At 44.7% G+C, this 17075-nt stretch overlaps 2 protein-coding genes across 5 annotated transcripts; one reads left to right on the top strand and one right to left on the bottom strand.

Annotated features, from left to right (window-relative positions):
• The first annotated feature begins 2655 nt into the window (after positions 1-2655).
• On the top strand, positions 2656-5847 carry LOC115198433 (ankyrin repeat domain-containing protein 53). Of its 3 annotated transcripts, none has more exons than XM_029760361.1 (6): positions 2656-2795; positions 3346-3499; positions 3738-3937; positions 4088-4252; positions 4532-4652; positions 4880-5847. In XM_029760361.1, the coding sequence occupies exons 1-6, from the start codon at positions 2683-2685 to the stop codon at positions 5462-5464; spliced, it is 1338 nt and encodes a 445-aa protein (XP_029616221.1). In that variant the 5' UTR covers positions 2656-2682; the 3' UTR covers positions 5465-5847. The 3 variants fall into 3 exon arrangements, with proteins under 3 accessions (XP_029616221.1, XP_029616223.1, XP_029616222.1); XM_029760362.1 differs by lacking the exon at positions 2656-2795 and adding an exon at positions 2962-3024; XM_029760363.1 differs by having other exon boundaries at positions 3346-3937.
• Positions 5848-8356: 2509 nt separating this feature from the next.
• LOC115198432 (protein TEX261) lies at positions 8357-16478 on the bottom strand. Of its 2 annotated transcripts, none has more exons than XM_029760360.1 (6): positions 16249-16478; positions 11639-11718; positions 11105-11258; positions 10830-10897; positions 9981-10083; positions 8357-9613 (listed from the first exon to the last, which is right to left on the bottom strand). In XM_029760360.1, exons 1-6 carry the CDS (start codon positions 16316-16318, stop codon positions 9498-9500), a joined length of 591 nt encoding a protein of 196 aa, XP_029616220.1. In that variant the 5' UTR covers positions 16319-16478; the 3' UTR covers positions 8357-9497. The 2 variants fall into 2 exon arrangements, with proteins under 2 accessions (XP_029616220.1, XP_029616219.1); XM_029760359.1 differs by having other exon boundaries at positions 11639-11741; positions 16249-16338.
• Between the last annotated feature and the right edge of the window lie 597 nt (positions 16479-17075).

Genomic DNA, 17075 nt, shown 5'->3' with positions numbered 1-17075 from the left:
TCATCTTCTCTATCTCTCTCTCATATTCTCTCTCCTCTTTATCTCTTTCTCTCATTTTCTCTTTCTCTCCATCTCACTGTCATTCTCTCTCTCTCTCTCTCTCTCTCTTTCTCTCTTTTCCTCCCTGTCCCTTTTAGCTCTCACTCTCCACATCAGCACGAATACATCCTTAGGCTGTTGCCCATCTTTTCACTGCAGTCACATTTCCACACTGGCTTTGTGTCTCTCAAATGGACCAGCAGTGAGAGCATGAGTGCTTGGGGATGGGAAGGGTACTGAGTCTGTGTGAGTCTGTTTGTGTGTGATTAAACGTGTTTGCATGAGCACGGACTGACTACATAGTATTTGCTTTAATGTTGAGTTTGAATGACTAATTGGCCGATCTTCCCTCAGTGATCTCACCCAAAGCTCAGAACTCCGCCTCTTAGGGACCAGACTGATGATCGGATGAAAAGGGGGAGCCAATGGCAAAGCACCACAGCTGGCCACTGCGAGCCTCTCAAGCTTCGGGGACATGAGCTCATTTTCACTCCTGCCTTAAGCAGGGTCGAACAGCTCTGATGGGCCTTTTGCTAAGCTGTAACTATAGCTCAGATCAGATCGAATGGTGCGACAGTGTTGGAGAGATCAACCTGTTGGGGGTTATATAGATAGTCAGTGGAGGGAGGCTTTGAAGCATTTGTCATCCACACACACGCATACACACATATACACACACACACACACCACTCAAGCAAGCATCTGATCTGTGTAGCCAAACAGAAATTGACAAACTGTATGAAAGGGTCTCTGTCCAGAGACTTCTGCTAGGAGCAAACATGAGTCCACAACATCGCACACATACACACACACGCACGGACACACACACACCGCACTAAGTGCTCCACACGACCCCCACCATGTGGCCAAGGACAGGCTAGGGAAGTCACTGAGGCAGGGATGCATTTGGCGGGCAGACTCCAGGGTCAAGCTGGGAGCAGAATCATCTCCGGCCTGACCTTGAACCTGTACGACAGTCAGTCCCATACACAGTAACTCTTGGAACCACACAACACATACCCACACAGGCACACACAGTAACTCACACCATAGAAATAGAACTCCTAGAACAGGTATCCATCGAATTCAATTTTTTATAGATGATACAGTATGGCTTCTCCTGACCAAGCATGAGATACAGAGGGAGTCTTTCTTCTGAATGGCTATCACTGGACAGGGGAACACACGTTACACGCAGGGCACGTAGGCCTACTTATAAACAAAAAGTGAGTTAATACAGCAAACAGGTTTGATGTGAAGGTACAGTATTGCCATGACACATACTTTGCAAAGTATTATCAGATTTAACCAAGGTCCATCTCTCCCGGGTATAGGCAGAGTCGACTCGGTCAATAATCAATGATCAGACTAGGCAACCCTACTGATGAGAGCATTGATCACACAGAAACATAGACAAACGCCCACACCTTAGCATGCACGATCACGCACACACGCATACACACCACAGGAGGTTGGTAGCACCTTAATTGGGGAGAATGGACTCTTGGTAATGACTTAGTGTTACGTTTGGTATGGTTACATAAGACAGAAGGTTACTAAAATGAAAGGAGGGTGGTTGGTTGGGGTGGATGGTAGGCATATAACGCGAATGTCTAGCCACCCAAAAGTTGCGTGTTCGAATATCATCACAGATAACTTTAGCATTTAGTTTATTAGCAACCGCTTACTACTTTTTTAGCATGTTAGCTAACCTAACTTTAACCCCTAATCCCTAGCCTAGCTAACGTTAGCCACCTAGCTAATGTTAGCGTAAGCCACCAAGCTGAAGTTTCCCACAACAAATTAGAATTCATAATATGAAATAGATGATGGACCATACCAAACATAACAGACCATTCTCATTTGGGTGTCCCACATTTTCGTTTGCTATGTTACGTCTACCCCTGAGTCCAGGTTGTTTCAGCGAGGCAGGCCTCCAGTACTGGTTCCATACAGAATCAGAATCGACCGATTTCATACTTACTTTGCTCCGAAACCTCAGACCCATACACTGTCAATGACAACACGCGCTCCAGCCAATGCATTGTCAATGCCTCTGCCCAGGGCTTTGGCTTGAACTATAGGAATCCCATTGGTTCTATGGAAGTATCCATTTCCATGACACGAGACACTCCATCCTACCTAATGAAGGCAAAAGGGTAATTCTTTATTTAACTAGGCAAGTCAGTTAAGAACAAATTCTTATTTACAATGATGGCCTACCCCAGACGACGCTGGGCATATTGCGCCCCGCCCTATGGGACTCTAACCACGGTCAGACGTGATTCAGCCTAAATTTGAACCAGGGACTGTAGTGACACCTCTTGCACTAAGAGGTGCAAGATATATACAGTATATATTTATTTTAAGTATGCTAGAACTGCCATTGCTTTGAACTAGGCTATTTGTTTAATTCAACACATTTCATAGCCGTTACAAAACAAAGCCCAGTCGTCTGTAGGCTACGTGAGTGAGGAACAATAACAGAAGCAATAGGATCAGGCCCGGATTCCTTCTAACCGAGGGGTTTCTTGGCCACGCCTCTACATGCACACACACACACACACACACACACGTTTCATTCAGCATCAGTAAAATTGACATAATTTATTTGCCTTCCACGCTGGACTGCGATAATGGGCCATGGGCTATAACTCGAAAGTATGTCTATATTCTTGGATTGGAACATTAACAATGCGCATGTTTTCAATTAATTCTCTTTTACAAGGACAACTTCTGAATTCTGGAAAGATAAAGTAAGTGTTCCAATCAAATTGATTCTAAATAGGACAGTTTCTATCTGTCATGCATCGTTCTGTTGCAATGTTCTGTTTTGGGTTGTTGAGTAATATAAATATAATTAATTATATTTTCGTTGAGATGTTGCGCTTAAAAACAGTGGAACAATATGAAGAATAACCATAGCAACCATGGAACATATAAACAAACGCTGAAAATGATCGACCCAAAGATGGCTACTACGTGGTAAAATTGTATCCTGATTTGCTAGACTACTTTGTAGCTATACATTTAACCCATTGAAACACTGTAACATTGTAGCCAAGCTTTCGTGCCTGTAATGTATCAGAACTTATAGCGCAACTTGAAGTAGCGCACCGCTCAAGGGCAAGGAGTCGCCTTAATGCTGTCAGACGTTTAGACTAACCAGAGCCTGGGCTTACTAGTTTATTTAATACTATCAAACTATAATTTGAAAAACTAAAGACGAACTTTTTTTATTCCTATTCTCAACCTGTTCCTGGACTGATTGTTGTTATTGAGTGACTGGATAATGTGCTCCTCCAGTAAGCCCAGGGTAGGTGGTGGGGTGGTGCTGGTGCGGCGGTTGGTGAAGGCTCCGCCGGACAGCGACATGTTCCAGGCGGCCACCTCGGGGGACCGTGACTGGCTGCGACTCAGCCTGAAGCGGGCGCTGTCCCCAGCGCAGCTCGACAAACAGGTGAATCAGGTGAATCAAGCACTGTGTCGGCGGCTTGACTCGATGTCAATTCAATAACTCCACCTGTTGAAGTGCTGGTCATTTGTTTACATTTATGCATTCCAACATGTTTTCTGTGGCTGTACTGACCTGCTGAGTGTCTGTGTCTGTCTGAGCATGTGCGTTTGCCCTTTTGTGCCTGTCTGAGTGCACCGTGCTCGCCTGCATACCTATATGTACACACACACACACACACTAGGGTCTGACGGTGCTCCACGTGGCCGGCCTACATGGGCAGTTGGAGTGTATGAAGCTGCTGTTGGCATCCCAAGCGGTGGACATAAACGCCAGCTGCCCCCTGGGCCGCAGACCCATCCACATGGTCCTCACTGCCAAGAGCAGACCCCACTCCCATGCCTGCCTCACCTACCTACTGGAGCATGGAGCCCTGCCAAACGTGTACGTCGTCACCTCTTGCTCTGACAACATTACCCCCACGTCTATAATGAGCGTGACCTTTTAGAATGGACGATGACGGTGATAATGACAGTGAAGACGAAGGTGGTGGTGATGGACTTTAAGAGAGTCGTGTATTGGGTTCATTTCCAGAGCCACTGACACGGGGTTGACCCCCATCCACCTGGCTGCCACCGAGGGCCTGTGGGAGTGTACCAAGACCCTGGTGCAGGCGGGGGCAGACACTGGTGCACGAGACAACAGAGGACACACGCCACTGGACCTGGCACGCATCTGGTGCCACAGAAGGATCGCCAGGTGTGTGTGTGTGTGAGTCAGTGAGAGAGTGAGAGAGAAAGACAGAAATAGAGGTATAGAGAAAGAGATGTGTGTGTTTGTTTGAAAGGTGGGGTGTAGTAGTAGTGGTAACAGGTTGTGTACTTACCAGGTAGTACAGCCATGTCAGAGAGACATTCGCAGATCAGCTGAGGGGCGAGTGGCGCCACCTATCAGAAGACAAGTTTGTTTACTCCGCTTACTTCTTAGCAGGAGTGGCACTTCACTTGACTGTATGTGTGACTGACTGTGTGCGGCCAGGTTTCTGAAGGACTCCATGTGGCAGAGCGAGAAGAAGAGGGAGATGGAGAGGCGCAAGGCGCTGCAGAACCTTCAGCAGGACCTGTTCAACATGCACAGGAGGGCCGAGAACATAGAGAAGGTTTGTCTAATCTACTGTGTGGAAAAACACAACGCAGTTATTATTACTGTTACTATTACCAATGCTGTGTTACTATTTTCCTGATAGGAAGTTACATAGATCTAACATTTATCAATGTTAAAAAGTCCAAACCCTTGAATTTAATCAAAAATGAATCATTACTTTTTTCCTAACGATTGTTACCTGGTTCTCCGCCGTGTCCATGTTTCTATGGTGACCTCCCTCAGGTGGAGAGACAGAAGTTGATGGAAGAGAAGGTCACGGCGTGGGCCGATAAGAAAGGCCTTCCCCTCCTCTGGGCCGAGCCTAGGGCCACGTGGAACCAGGCTCACGCCCACTGCCTCTCCCCAGGCCAGAGGCCACAAAGCCAGAGGACCAAGGCCTGCCACAGGCAGCATCCAGGGGCCCCGCCTCGGGAGGCCTGGAACATCTCCCCCAACCCCTCCAAACCCCCGCCGGCCTCTGTCTCCCGGCCCCAGGGGGTGCGTCTGAGCAGCCAGCCCGAGAGGTCCCCTCCAGAGCCCGACCTGAGGAGCAGCGTAACTCTCTGCAGGGCCCGTGGGGATGGACGTCCCCAGTACACCGCCAAGTGGGACGGGTCCCCCCAGTCGGTCCCCAACCTGCCCTGGGATGTCCTTCAGAGGGGGCTGTTCTCTGCTGCCTTCCCATCAAGGATCACCTCGCCCAACCACTTCCAGCCCAACCATGTGCTTGACCTGCCGCGCCTCGGCTGCTCCCCAGGACCCAACACCTCTCCCTGGACAGAGGTGGCCATGCACCTGGCTGAGGAGCTGGAGCCTGGCCACTACTGACTGGATGGAGAGGTAGAAGTTGCCCCTAACCAATGATCCAGAGTCAGATTTCTTTCATCCCTCTAATTGTTAAGGTTAGAATGGCAGGTAGGGTAATCTGATCCTAGATCTGTGGTTGGGTGCAACTTCTACCTTAAGGAGTGGTGGAGATCCACTTTCTCCCAGTCTTTACTGTAATGGAGACACTGTACTGACTCTACTATGTCACAAAGTATCACAGGCGATTGGACAGTGGTGTTCTGCAAAACATAAGATTTAGCATATCAGGAGTATTATTATTATTATTATTATTAAAAGGTGTGATATTTGAGAAATATTACTGGTGGCATTAATACTGTATATTCTCGTCCAATAAAAATTGCCAGATTATGAAAGGCGTACAAGGATTGTTTAGCAATGTCTGAGCTAACTCCCGAAAATGGATACAAATGGGTATTGTAATTAGTATATGACTATCTATTTACATTTTAGTCATTTAGCAGACGCTCTTATCCAGAGCGACTTACAGTAGTGAAAGCATACATTTCATAATTTTTTCCCCCCTGTACTGGTCCCCCGTGGGAATTGAACCCACAACCCTGGCATTGCAAACACCATGCTCTACCAACTGAGCCACACGGGACTACATCTATGTATGTTGTTGAATACAGGAGAAATAAGGACTACCCTGAAACTTTCCACTCTGGGCTTGCTGTCCCAATTAAGTGCTTTTGTGTCATTATAGGGCTCCCCCATCCCAATGTCACACTGGCTCTGCACAAGTGGAACAACAGCTGAGTTCACCAGTCTCCAGCTACTTCTCTGTCGTTGGAGCTCCTCGGTCTCCTGCGTGAAGTTAAGGGAGGGGTGACACAGGGCTGAGACCACAGTAACCTGTGTCACTTGTCACAAACAGGGGCCTGCTGTCTTGATGACACTCCCTCAGGGTCTAGTCTGGGTCTGCAGGTGAGAGCTTGTCAAAAGAAGGTAGGGGGTGGAGGGGGGAGTTGTGGTTTTGTCCGCTTACTTTGTCATCATAACGCTCACACTTCCTGAGAATCACTTCACACCCCAGCCATGGCATGTCCTGACCTCTGCTCAACCTTTCGTCCCCCCCCCCCGGCAACTGCTGCTAGCCCCAGACCATACACGTATAGTGAAAGCACACAATCAATATAGAGTACCTTGCAAAAGCGGGGTCATGTTCAGTTCAGTTCAGTAGTGGGAGATACATTTTTTTGGAACGGAGAAATGACTAAACATGAGTCCAATAACAACACTTATTTTCTGTTAGAAGTGTTTAAACAATTCATACCCAGTGAACACAACCCAGGAAAATAATTCCACATAACCGTTCACATATTGAGTCTCACACCAGGTTAACAGAAAGGTTGCTTGTTCGAATCCCTGAGCTGACGAGGTGAAAAATCTGTCGATGTGCCCTTGAGCAAGGCACTTAACCCTAATTGCTCCTGTAAGTCGCTCTGTATAAGAGTGTCTGATAAATGACTTTAATGTAAAATGTTAACTGCCTCACCGCCAATCCTTGATTAAGTCTGACAGTGGGGTCCGGAATTATTGGATCCCTTGATAAAGATGAGCAAAAAAAAGTGTATCAAATATACTGTAAATTAGCTATTTTTTTATTTATTTAACCTTTAACTAGGCAAGTCAGTTAAGATCAAATTCTTATTTTACAATGACGGCCGACCCCCTAACCCGGACGATGCTGGGTCAATTGTGCGCCGCCCTATGGGACTACCGATGACGGCTGGTTGTGATACAGGATCGAACCAGGGTCTGTAGTGACGCCTCTACAGTAGCACTGAGATGCAGTGCCTTAGACCGCTGCGCCACCCGGGAGCCTATTATGACTAATACAATTGCTCAGAGAAAGAGATTTTGTTTTACAAGTAAAATCAACAACACAAATATATGGGTCAAAATGATTGGATCCTGTTTTCAATACCCTAGCACGCTCCCCTTGCGAGGATAACGACGCTGAGCCTTTTTCTAAAATGTTTTATGAGATTGGATAACACACTGGGAGGGATCTTAGACTATTCTTCCATACATAATCTTTCCAGATCCTCCCCGTAGGGATGAGGTATGTTCTGCATTGTTCTTTCGAAGGCCAAACCCACCGCTGGTGGGCGTGCCCAAAGAGCTCTATTTTCATGTCATATGACCATTGCACCGGTTGAAATTCAAGTGACAACGCCGTTTAGCAAACTCCAAGCGTTGCTATGGTCAGATGACATGAAAATACATACGCAGAAAATACCTCATCCCTACTGTAAAATATGGTGGTGGATCTTTGATGTTATGGGGCTGTTTCCACTGGTCTTGCGGCCCTACTTAAGGTTAAAGATATCATAAACTTGACCAAGTATCAGGACATTTTGGTCAAAAACATGTTTGCAACACAATAACCCCAAGCACACATCAAAATCCACAAATAAATTGTTAATTGGCCACAAAAATCAATATTTTTCAATGGCCATCTCAGTCTACGGACTCGTACCCCATTAAAAACCTGTGGTTTGAATTGAAGAGGGTAGTCCTTAAGCGCAGACGAAAGAGATCCAAGGATCTGGAAGGATTCTATAGAGTAATGGTCTAAGATCCCTCCCAATGCCTTCTCCAATTTCATAAAACATTTAGAAAAAGTCTGTGCCGTTATCCTCGCAAAGGGGGAGGGTGCTGGAGTATTGAAAACAGGGCACGCAATAATTGTGATTTTTTTTGTGTTACTTGTCAAACAATGAGACCACATCATCTAGTATGAACACATTTTTAATTTAGCTCAGTATTTGTATTTTTTACTTTCGTTTTTTTTACTCATCTTTATCAAGGGATCCAATAATTCCACACCCCAGCGAAAACACCATTTATCTTCCACACAATCAGTGATGAGTCTCACACCATATAACTGCCTCTTTAATAGCATTGCTACACATCACTTCAGCAGTTTCTCTCGCCAAACTCCCCCCATAACAAGCGTACAAAAATGATTGCACGTCTACTACCTTATCACAGATTCACAAGTATTCGTGGGCATGTTAGTTTGTTTCTGTTTTTTTTATCAATTGACATACAAAAAAAATCCCTTGTATTATTTAAGCTTTCTTTTTCTTATTTTGAATGGTTCAAGAGAATGAGCAGTTAGAGAGCCATGGAGTCATTGATGATTGTTGAACAGTAAAGACGTATACAAAATAAAAACTCATTTGTTCCTATGTGGCCACGTACAAACATTGGCTTAGTAGGCGACCCCATACTAGTAGGGAGTTAGCGATCCAGCACACAACACAAGGGCTGCTTCCCAAAATGGTACCCTATTCCCTTCATAGGGCACTACTTTTTTTACCAGGGCCCATGGGACTCTGCACCATGTAGTGAATAGGGTGCCCTTTGGGACGCACACAAGCGATCAGGTCTGGCCTCGTTTCACGCCAACCCTGTTCCCCTCTTCAACCTCCCTCCACCTGGCTCGTATTCATTAGGCCCCAAACAGAAGAAAACTGACTAAAACAGAGAGGGGGCAACATGAACTTGTCCAATAAGAAACACTCGTTTTAGTTTTGTTGCAAAACATTTTGCCACGGTGTGCACTAATGAATACGGCCCAGGTGACTCATACCAACGCAGTTTCATTAACAAACCTTTAAAAAACAGAACAGAATAGTCTGATGCAGAAGACAGCCTATTTGAGACGCCTACTGTAGCTGGAGAACAGGAGCCAGAGAGGCCTTCAGTTCTTTGTTTGCAGTCACCATCATCACAGACAGACATGGAAACCCTATTCAGTGCACTATATAGGCAACAGAGTGCCATTTCAGATGCAGACAGAGCTAGAGAGAAAGAGAGCGAGTATGAGAGATGTACAAGTCCTGTAAACACACTGCTGCTAGTCCGTAGCAATAGCGGGAAGCTCTCGTCTGCTCTGCTACGATGAGCTCTTCTTCCCCCTCTCCTTTCGTCCCTTCCCAAATATACCCTTGTACCCCTACCACCCCCACCCCCGACCACCCCAACCCCCCCGGGTAGAGCCTCAGTACATCTTCTGTCGACTAGGCAACACTGCCTCCTTGAGGAAAGAGAAGATGAGCAGGATGCCAGACCTCTTGCCTCTCTTGCCCTTGGTGAAGTAATTTGAGACCACGTCATCTGGCGAAGGATAGAGAGGAGAAAAATACATTTGAAATGTGTTGAATTTATCTAACCAGATAAGTTGTTGAGAAAGAGAGTTAAATCATTTTTAGTAAAATAACCTGGTTGGCTAAGAGGTGAACAACTGGGGGGGGGAATGGTACCTGAACATGCTATATCTGGGTGGGGTCCAGAAGGGAGAAAACTACATTTAACTGAACTAGTTTTATAGGAAAAACGTATTTTCCCGGTAAACGTTTTTCATTGTAATTAAGTGTGTGCCCTACTGAAGAGGACCAAGTATCGGTATCATGAGGCTCTGGTCAAAAGCGGCGCACTACACAGGAAATTGGGTATCATTTCAGACTTAGCCTTAAGAGCTCACCTCCTTGCTGCACGGTGGACGGAAGCACGTTCTCCCCCGCCGATAGCGACACAAAGAAGGAGAAGGGGACGATCCACAGGCAGATGGTGAAGTACGCCAGGACCTTCAGGGAGAAGAAGACACGGAGTGGAGGAGAGACGGAGGTGAAGAGAGGAGCTACAGGGCTAGGAGTGATTCCTGACACGGAAATACTCTGCCTTTAGAGTTTACGCCTAGGGCTCAGAGTTTTTCCTGATCATAGCAAAACATATAGCCTGTAACTACTAGGTCCTAAGCAGCAGACGGCTGTTGTGTAAACACCGGCCTGAGATGCTTGTGTGAAGGTCGAAACAAAAAGCAGTGACTTTGTCACGCGCAACAGAATCAGTGTTCAGAGAATACAGTAATAAATCAGTGAGCCCTCTGTTTTTGAATATTAACTTCATTCACTTTAAATATTCCCATTACACTTGGCAACTGTCTTTGCCCTAGGTGAGGTATTTGCAGGGTTGGGGAGTAACTGATTACAAAAAAAACTCTTCTTATGAAGGGGAAAGTAATCCAAAAGTAACTGCAAGTAATCTGATTACGTTAATGAGTTTGTGTAATCCATAAATGATGTTACTGATCACAATTCTGGACAGGTAACTAGTAACTGTAATGATTATATTTGGAACGTAACCTACCCAACCCTGAGTATTTCAACCATCACTCGTATAGTTCCATTATGTCATTTGCTAAGTAAATCAATTATTATGTACCCTGAAATACTTTGCTCATAAGAGCTCAGGAGTAATCAACACAGATTAGGCTTACCTCAGAGGTGGGTGGGTGGGTGGGTGCGTGTGTGTGTGTGCGTCCTAGGCTTACCTCTGAGAAGGGGTAATACTCTTCAGCAAAGTACTGGAAAGCCATGTAGTGATTCAACACCACCAATACTGAGAGAAAGAGGGAGAGCGGGGGAGAGAAAGACAAAGATGTAGGAGGGATGAATACAGTGTATTTTAAAACAGTTAAATTAGGCCACATGATCGGGGAAGAAACCCCCAGGCCCTGCATATTATCGATTGGCGTTTACGTCTAGAAAAGCTATCGCTGCTATACACTTGTTCCTGCCTCAGCGGCCGCCCGCCTCCGATGCTCACCACAGGAGAGGATGAAGTTGGGTGAGCTCAGCAGTATGTAAGGGAAGGTCTGCAGGAGGCCAAAGTACACCAGGTTGGTGAAGAGACCACAGCCCATCATCAGCCATGGGAAGCCCTCAAACAGGTACAGGCCCGTCAGCACACCTGTAGAGAACTAAAGTACAGTACACAGAGCAGGGGTGTTAGTGGTACTACTCCCCTCTGCGGTATAGGACGCATCTGAAATGCCACCCTATTCACCATATAGTGCAATGTTTTTGTTCATAGGCCTCTGGACAAAAGTAGTGCACATTTTGAATGCGGCCTAGGACATATGGGAATACTAGGTCACCTAACAAGTAAAAAAGGGGAGAAGGGGAGAGTTGTTCAGAAGAGATGAAAGTACAAGTAGATGAGCAAGATATTTAGACTGTAAGACTGATCGGTTAGTGTAGAGAGGTAGCTCTTTGAATTTTTACACTGTAGGCCGAAGTGTTCAGGGAAATGATCGGTCAAATTCACTGTGTTAGATATCATCCAAGAGAAACTACTCACCAGTATCATGTACTTTATTATTCGACTAGTGGCAACTGTGTACTCTTCTATTAGTTCTGCCAAATAATACAGGCCAGCAGCTGGTGGGGGGAGGAGAGACGTACTAATAAATAAAATAAAAACAACCAACAAAATGCATTTACCAGCTTGTCCATAGACCGCGCTGTGACATACAAGGGATGAGATTGATTGATGAATAAGTAAACAACATTCACGGCAGTAAACACACACAAACAAACACATATACACACACACAAGACCCAAAATAACCCCTGAAAAACTGAAGGTAGCCTAGACAGAATCAGACATTTACTAACATGCTTCCAGAAAAGGCTACTTGAGGCAAATGCACTAAAACAAGTCAGAACAATTATGTCAAAAGAGAAGGGGGTGACAGCACACACACATGAAGGATCTGCATCTCGTCACGTAAGGCAAAGTACTCCATGCCCACCTGGCCTTCTAAACACAGAGTGAGGAAATCTGGACAGAGCGCTGTGCACTTTTGAACCCTATGCCCAAGTGCCGGTGGAACTCATAGCGAGGCATGACAGAAAGACATTTTTATTTCTTTTTTTATCCCGCATCGGACAGCTCCCTTCTCTTAGTTCTACCACCTCGCTGCCTGCAGTGCAAACTCACTCACTGTTTGAACATGAGATTCAAGAGCTGTTTTGACGCACATTCGCATTAAATCCACATGGACTATATTCATATACCGGTTATTAGTGATTACTACATTATTGCTGATGACATTAGTTGCTAAAATAGACACGCCGGATAATAAGTGGCAGCTGTCCAGTCAGATTGGATTTTAGGATAAAACTAAAACAGCCTGTGACAAAAGTTCACTCACTTGACTTTCAAACTAGTATTATCGTCTAAGCTTACAGATGCACATGCATTTAACACGTCCAAAAATATGTAGAATTTGTCAACCCATCTGCACAGCTAAACCTACTAGCCTAGTAGACTGATTTTAAACAAGGGCGTAAGCCAGATGACTTCCACCCCATTCATTCATAGACACCAACTGCTTTAGCGCCTATTGACTAGGATTTGCCAGGGTGCTCAAGATTATCATGATACTTAGGTGCCGATGCGATATGTATTGCAATTCTCACTAGTCTAAAAGGTATTGCGATCATCAAAAATAATAACCCGATATCAAACTATCGACTTTTTCCCCCATATCACTAATATTGCCAATAGTATCTTCCGAGTTTTCTCAAAACATTGAACACGCATCGTTTGCGGTACGGTTTTGGAAACATAAAGGAGTGTATCTTCATATCAGCGCGAAATATATTTTCTATTTAAATTACTACACACCTTTATAGGGTTAGGGTTCCCACACAGATGGGAGTATTTGGCTGTTTTGGCTTCCAGAGCCAATTCGCCTTTAAACAAAACATCGGTCCTTGGAATCAGAGCATGTGAGCGGAGCGGAGCTGGAAGGAAGCGTGCCCAATTTGAATGGAGTGCGGAGCCAGATTCCCAAAGGCTGGAGCGTCGGCCTTCTCGGCAACTCCAATTTCGTTCACTTCACGGGCTCAGGGCATGCCTGGCCCAGCATGCATTTGTAGTCTACTTGTGTGCTGCTATAGCCCCTTGCTTTAGCTACTGTCATGGTGTTCGCTAAATATTTTCATAAAGAAACTGATAAAACACACAGGTGCAAAATCAAGGTGACTTACAAAGATGAGGACCAAGAGCAAGAGAGGGAGTGTAGTGATGTAGTGTCCACTAAAGAATCATTGTGGAATCTGAAGACACGCATATCCCGAAAGCATGATGGTTTACTTACTACGTGCAAATGCTAAAAGAAAGGAACGAGGTGGGTAGCTAACTAAGTCATTGTAGTAAAGTATTTATAAACTAAAAATCAGATCTCTTAAAAGTTGTTGATTCTTGTTCTATTATCTATACAATAGCCCATAATTGATTTTGGCCCAATAGGCCTGGCGTTATTTCCACTTATAAGGTGTTTTCCATTTTGATTGGGTTATTCTGCATAACCCTTTAGGCCTACCTATAGAAAAATGTTAAATAAAACACTGCATCTCTGCCCAGCCTGCCATTAGAGGCCCAAAGGGTGTTTTAGCATCCCCAGTAACTGCAAGAGCGGAGAGGATATTCTTCATTGCTAGCCTGCTCTCCAAGCACCAACACATGAGCCTGAAGCCACAGACTCTGGCCAAACTCCTGTTACTAAAAATTCATGCAAAAGGCACTGTAGACAGAGCCTAATAATATAGGCTAAATAATTTATTTTCGTTACATCTTAGGCTCCCTGTCTGGCTCCTGACCTATTTAGTGTGTTTACAGTGCATTCAGAAAGTATTCAGACCCCTTGACTTTTTCCACATTTTGTAATGTTTCATACAGCCTTATTCTAAAATTGATTAAATTGTTCAATCTACACACAATACCCCGTAATGACAAACCGTTTTTTAGAAATGTATCAAATGTATAAAAATGTAAAACTGAAATCTCACATTTACATAAGTATTCAGACCCTTTACTCAGTACGTTGTTGAAGCACCTTTGGCAGCGATTACAGGCTCGAGTCTTCTTGGGTATGACTCTACAAGCTTGGCACACCTGTATTTGGGGAGTTTCTCCCATTATTCTCTGCAGATCCTCTCAATCTGTCAGGTTGGATGGGGTGCGTCGCTGCACAGCTATTTTCAGGTCTCGCCAGAGATGTTCAAACAGGTTCAAGTCCAGGCTCTGGCTGGGCCACTCAAGGACATTCAGAGACTTGTCCCGAAGCCATTCCTGCGTTGCCATTCCTGCGTCCCAGTCCCTGCCGCTGAAAACCATCCCCATAGCATGATGCTGCCACCACCATGCTTCACCGTAGAGATGGTGCCAGGTTTCCTCCAGATGTGACGCTTGGCATTAAAACCAAATAGTTCAATCTTGGTTTCATCAGACCAGAGAATCTTGTTTCTCATGGTCTGAGAGTCCTTTAGGTGCCTTTTGGCAAACTCCAAGCGGGCTGTCATGTGCCTTTTACTGAGGAGTGGCTTCCGTCTGGCCACTCTACCATAAAGGCCTGATAGGTGGAGTGCTACAGAAATGCTTGTCCTTCTGGAAGGTTCTCCCATCTCCAAAGAGGAACTCTGGAGCTCTGTCAGAGTGACCTTCGGGTTCTTGGTCACCTCCCTGACCAAGGCCCTTCTCCCCAGATTGCTCAATTTGGCCAGGAGGCCAGCTCTAGGAAGAGTCTTGGTGGTTCCAAACTTCTTCCATCTAATAATGATGGTGGCCACTGTGCTCTTGCGGGCCTTCAATTCTGCAGAAAGTTTTGGTACCTTTCCCCAGATCTGTGCCTCAACACAATTCTGTGTCGGAACTCTACGGACAATTCCTTCGACCTCATGACTTGGTTTTTGCTCTGACATGCACTTTCAATTGTGGGACCTTATATAGACAAGTGTGTGCCTTTCTAAATCATGTCCAATCAATTGAATTTACAAGAAGTGGACTCCAATCAAGGATGATCAATGGAAACAGGATGTACCTGAGCTCAATTTCAAGTCTCATAGCAAAGGGGCTGAATACTTATTTAAATAAGGTATTTTTTTAAATTATTAATTTGTAAACATTTCTAAAAACCTGTTTTCGCTTTGTCATTATGGTGTATTGTGTGTAGATTGATGAGGATTTTTTTTCTTCATACATTTTAGAATAAGGCTGTAACGTAACAAAATGTGGAAATGCACTGTATATGCTCTTTAATACGACATGTAGCCTACTTGAAATTATGAGCGATTCTTACATTCACCTTCTCACGTCTTTCAAAATAGTTTTCAAGTCACATGGTTTGGTTTCAATACTTCAAAACGAAATGGTAGGTCCAGGTAGTCACAAAAAATAGATGAGTGTTGGCTAAATTGTGATTTCGATGAATGGAGCGGTGTGCAAGCGGGATTTACGACCACTCAACTCCGCTCGCATACTCTGCTTGGAATATAGGAGTAACGTTAACCGTCGGACAGTTACGTGCCAGACATTTCTATCCAACTATTGCGTAATACGATTGGCTTTACAATAACGTTAGTTTGCGATTTTGTAAATAGCAGTGTTGTGGTAAAGATACTCGCTAACTAGTTAGTTACTAGTGGCCCCTTGCACAACAACCAGCAATAGGTATGGACCAGCAAAAGGTAGTTAACATTGGGTAAGCTTTGTCACCAGTTGCAGGCTGGATGAAACGCCGCAGGTGAGCCAAGATATTACTGTAGTGATTACAATGATTAACTTTGCACGTGAAAACAAGTAGATTTGCTTAACTCTCTTGGTTGGATTGTGAATCACACCCAACTAACGTTAGCTACCTAGTTGGTTGTTAGCTAGCTACAGCTAGTGTGTGAGCTATGTGAATTTGCCACACTACGTTATGTGCATAGCATTGTTAACTAAATTGCTACTATTATCCTAACTGGCAAGTTAGTAAAGTTTATTCTGCCATATTGTTGATTGTCACTTTGCTTGCACCCCGAGCCCAGGCCGAATTGACATGCATCAATAGGCTGGGTGTGAAAGAAGGTAATGTGGCGATGCTAGCTACTGTAGCTAACAACTTCAAAAAGTAAACTCACCAATTGCTAGTGTGATGAAAGATATCTGTATCACCAACGACAGCCAACTTAGTAAATAAATAAACCACATCTCGTTTCATGTAAAACACCACACATATATATCTTAAAAACAAAAGTGACAGTAAGTGCTATGAAATAATTTAGCTAACTAGTGGTTGGTCAACGTTCCTCCCACTGGCAGTCGGACATTGAGGAAAGCGCTGCAGTCTCCAGGATCCAGTGTGCCCCTGTGGCTACAGCGCCAGTTATGGTCGGAGGAACTCCAGTACGTTTGGACAGAGGGGGAGCTGCCTGCGCTCTGTAGTTTACAGCTGGAGCTGGAATAAATGATCAGAAATGAATGTGCTGCAATTACCTGTTGGTCTTCCAGGTATGCTGTAAATGATGAAATAACAGTAGAATCTTAATAGTGAGACGGTAGTAGACATATAGTAGAATAAATAAGCTACTTTATTTCTGTTGATTTCATCACACACACACACACACACACACACACACACACCCACACACGGGAGTAGCAACATTATTTAAAAATCCTACACCTTTGAGATTGAGGGGCAAAAATAACTATGAAAAATGTATGCTGAAAGTGAAAAGCAGACCTTTCTAGTAAAGGAGGTAAATTAAATAAATATATAATGACAGAACAGCATGCAGCAGAAACTAAAATGGTGTCAAAGTGTGAAAGTAATCCCCTCCTTTTCAAATGCTTTTAACAAAGAGCAGGGGTGTGTGGAAGTGTGAACTCAAAAAGCTGCCATCCATACAGCCTCCATTTCAGACACTTTCAGAAGCTGGAGGACCTTTAAGATCACCTGAGTGCTCTT

This window comes from Salmo trutta, chromosome 8 (assembly GCF_901001165.1).
Source record: "Salmo trutta chromosome 8, fSalTru1.1, whole genome shotgun sequence".
NCBI classification, from domain to species: domain Eukaryota; kingdom Metazoa; phylum Chordata; class Actinopteri; order Salmoniformes; family Salmonidae; genus Salmo; species Salmo trutta.
This window is presented reverse-complemented; position numbering and strand designations above follow the sequence as displayed.

What these genes read in the sequence shown, in the direction of transcription:
- LOC115198433 (XM_029760361.1), top strand. Translation starts at nt 2,683, where the DNA reads ATGGGCTATAACTCGAAAGTATGTCTATATTCTTGGATTGGAACATTA. An exon ending in CAGCGCAGCTCGACAAACAG is followed by an intron (nt 3,500 to 3,737) that starts GTGAATCAGGTG and finishes CACACACACTAG; the next exon opens with GGTCTGACGGTGCTCCACGT. An exon ending in GGGCCGAGAACATAGAGAAG is followed by an intron (nt 4,653 to 4,879) that starts GTTTGTCTAATC and finishes GACCTCCCTCAG; the next exon opens with GTGGAGAGACAGAAGTTGAT.
- LOC115198432 (XM_029760359.1), bottom strand. Translation starts at nt 16,328, where the DNA reads ATGAAACGAGATGTGGTTTATTTATTTACTAAGTTGGCTGTCGTTGGT. An exon ending in TTTCATCACACTAGCAATTG is followed by an intron (nt 11,742 to 16,248) that starts GTGAGTTTACTT and finishes TTTATTTATTAG; the next exon opens with TACGTCTCTCCTCCCCCCAC. An exon ending in CAACTTCATCCTCTCCTGTG is followed by an intron (nt 10,898 to 11,104) that starts GTGAGCATCGGA and finishes TCTTTCTCTCAG; the next exon opens with TATTGGTGGTGTTGAATCAC.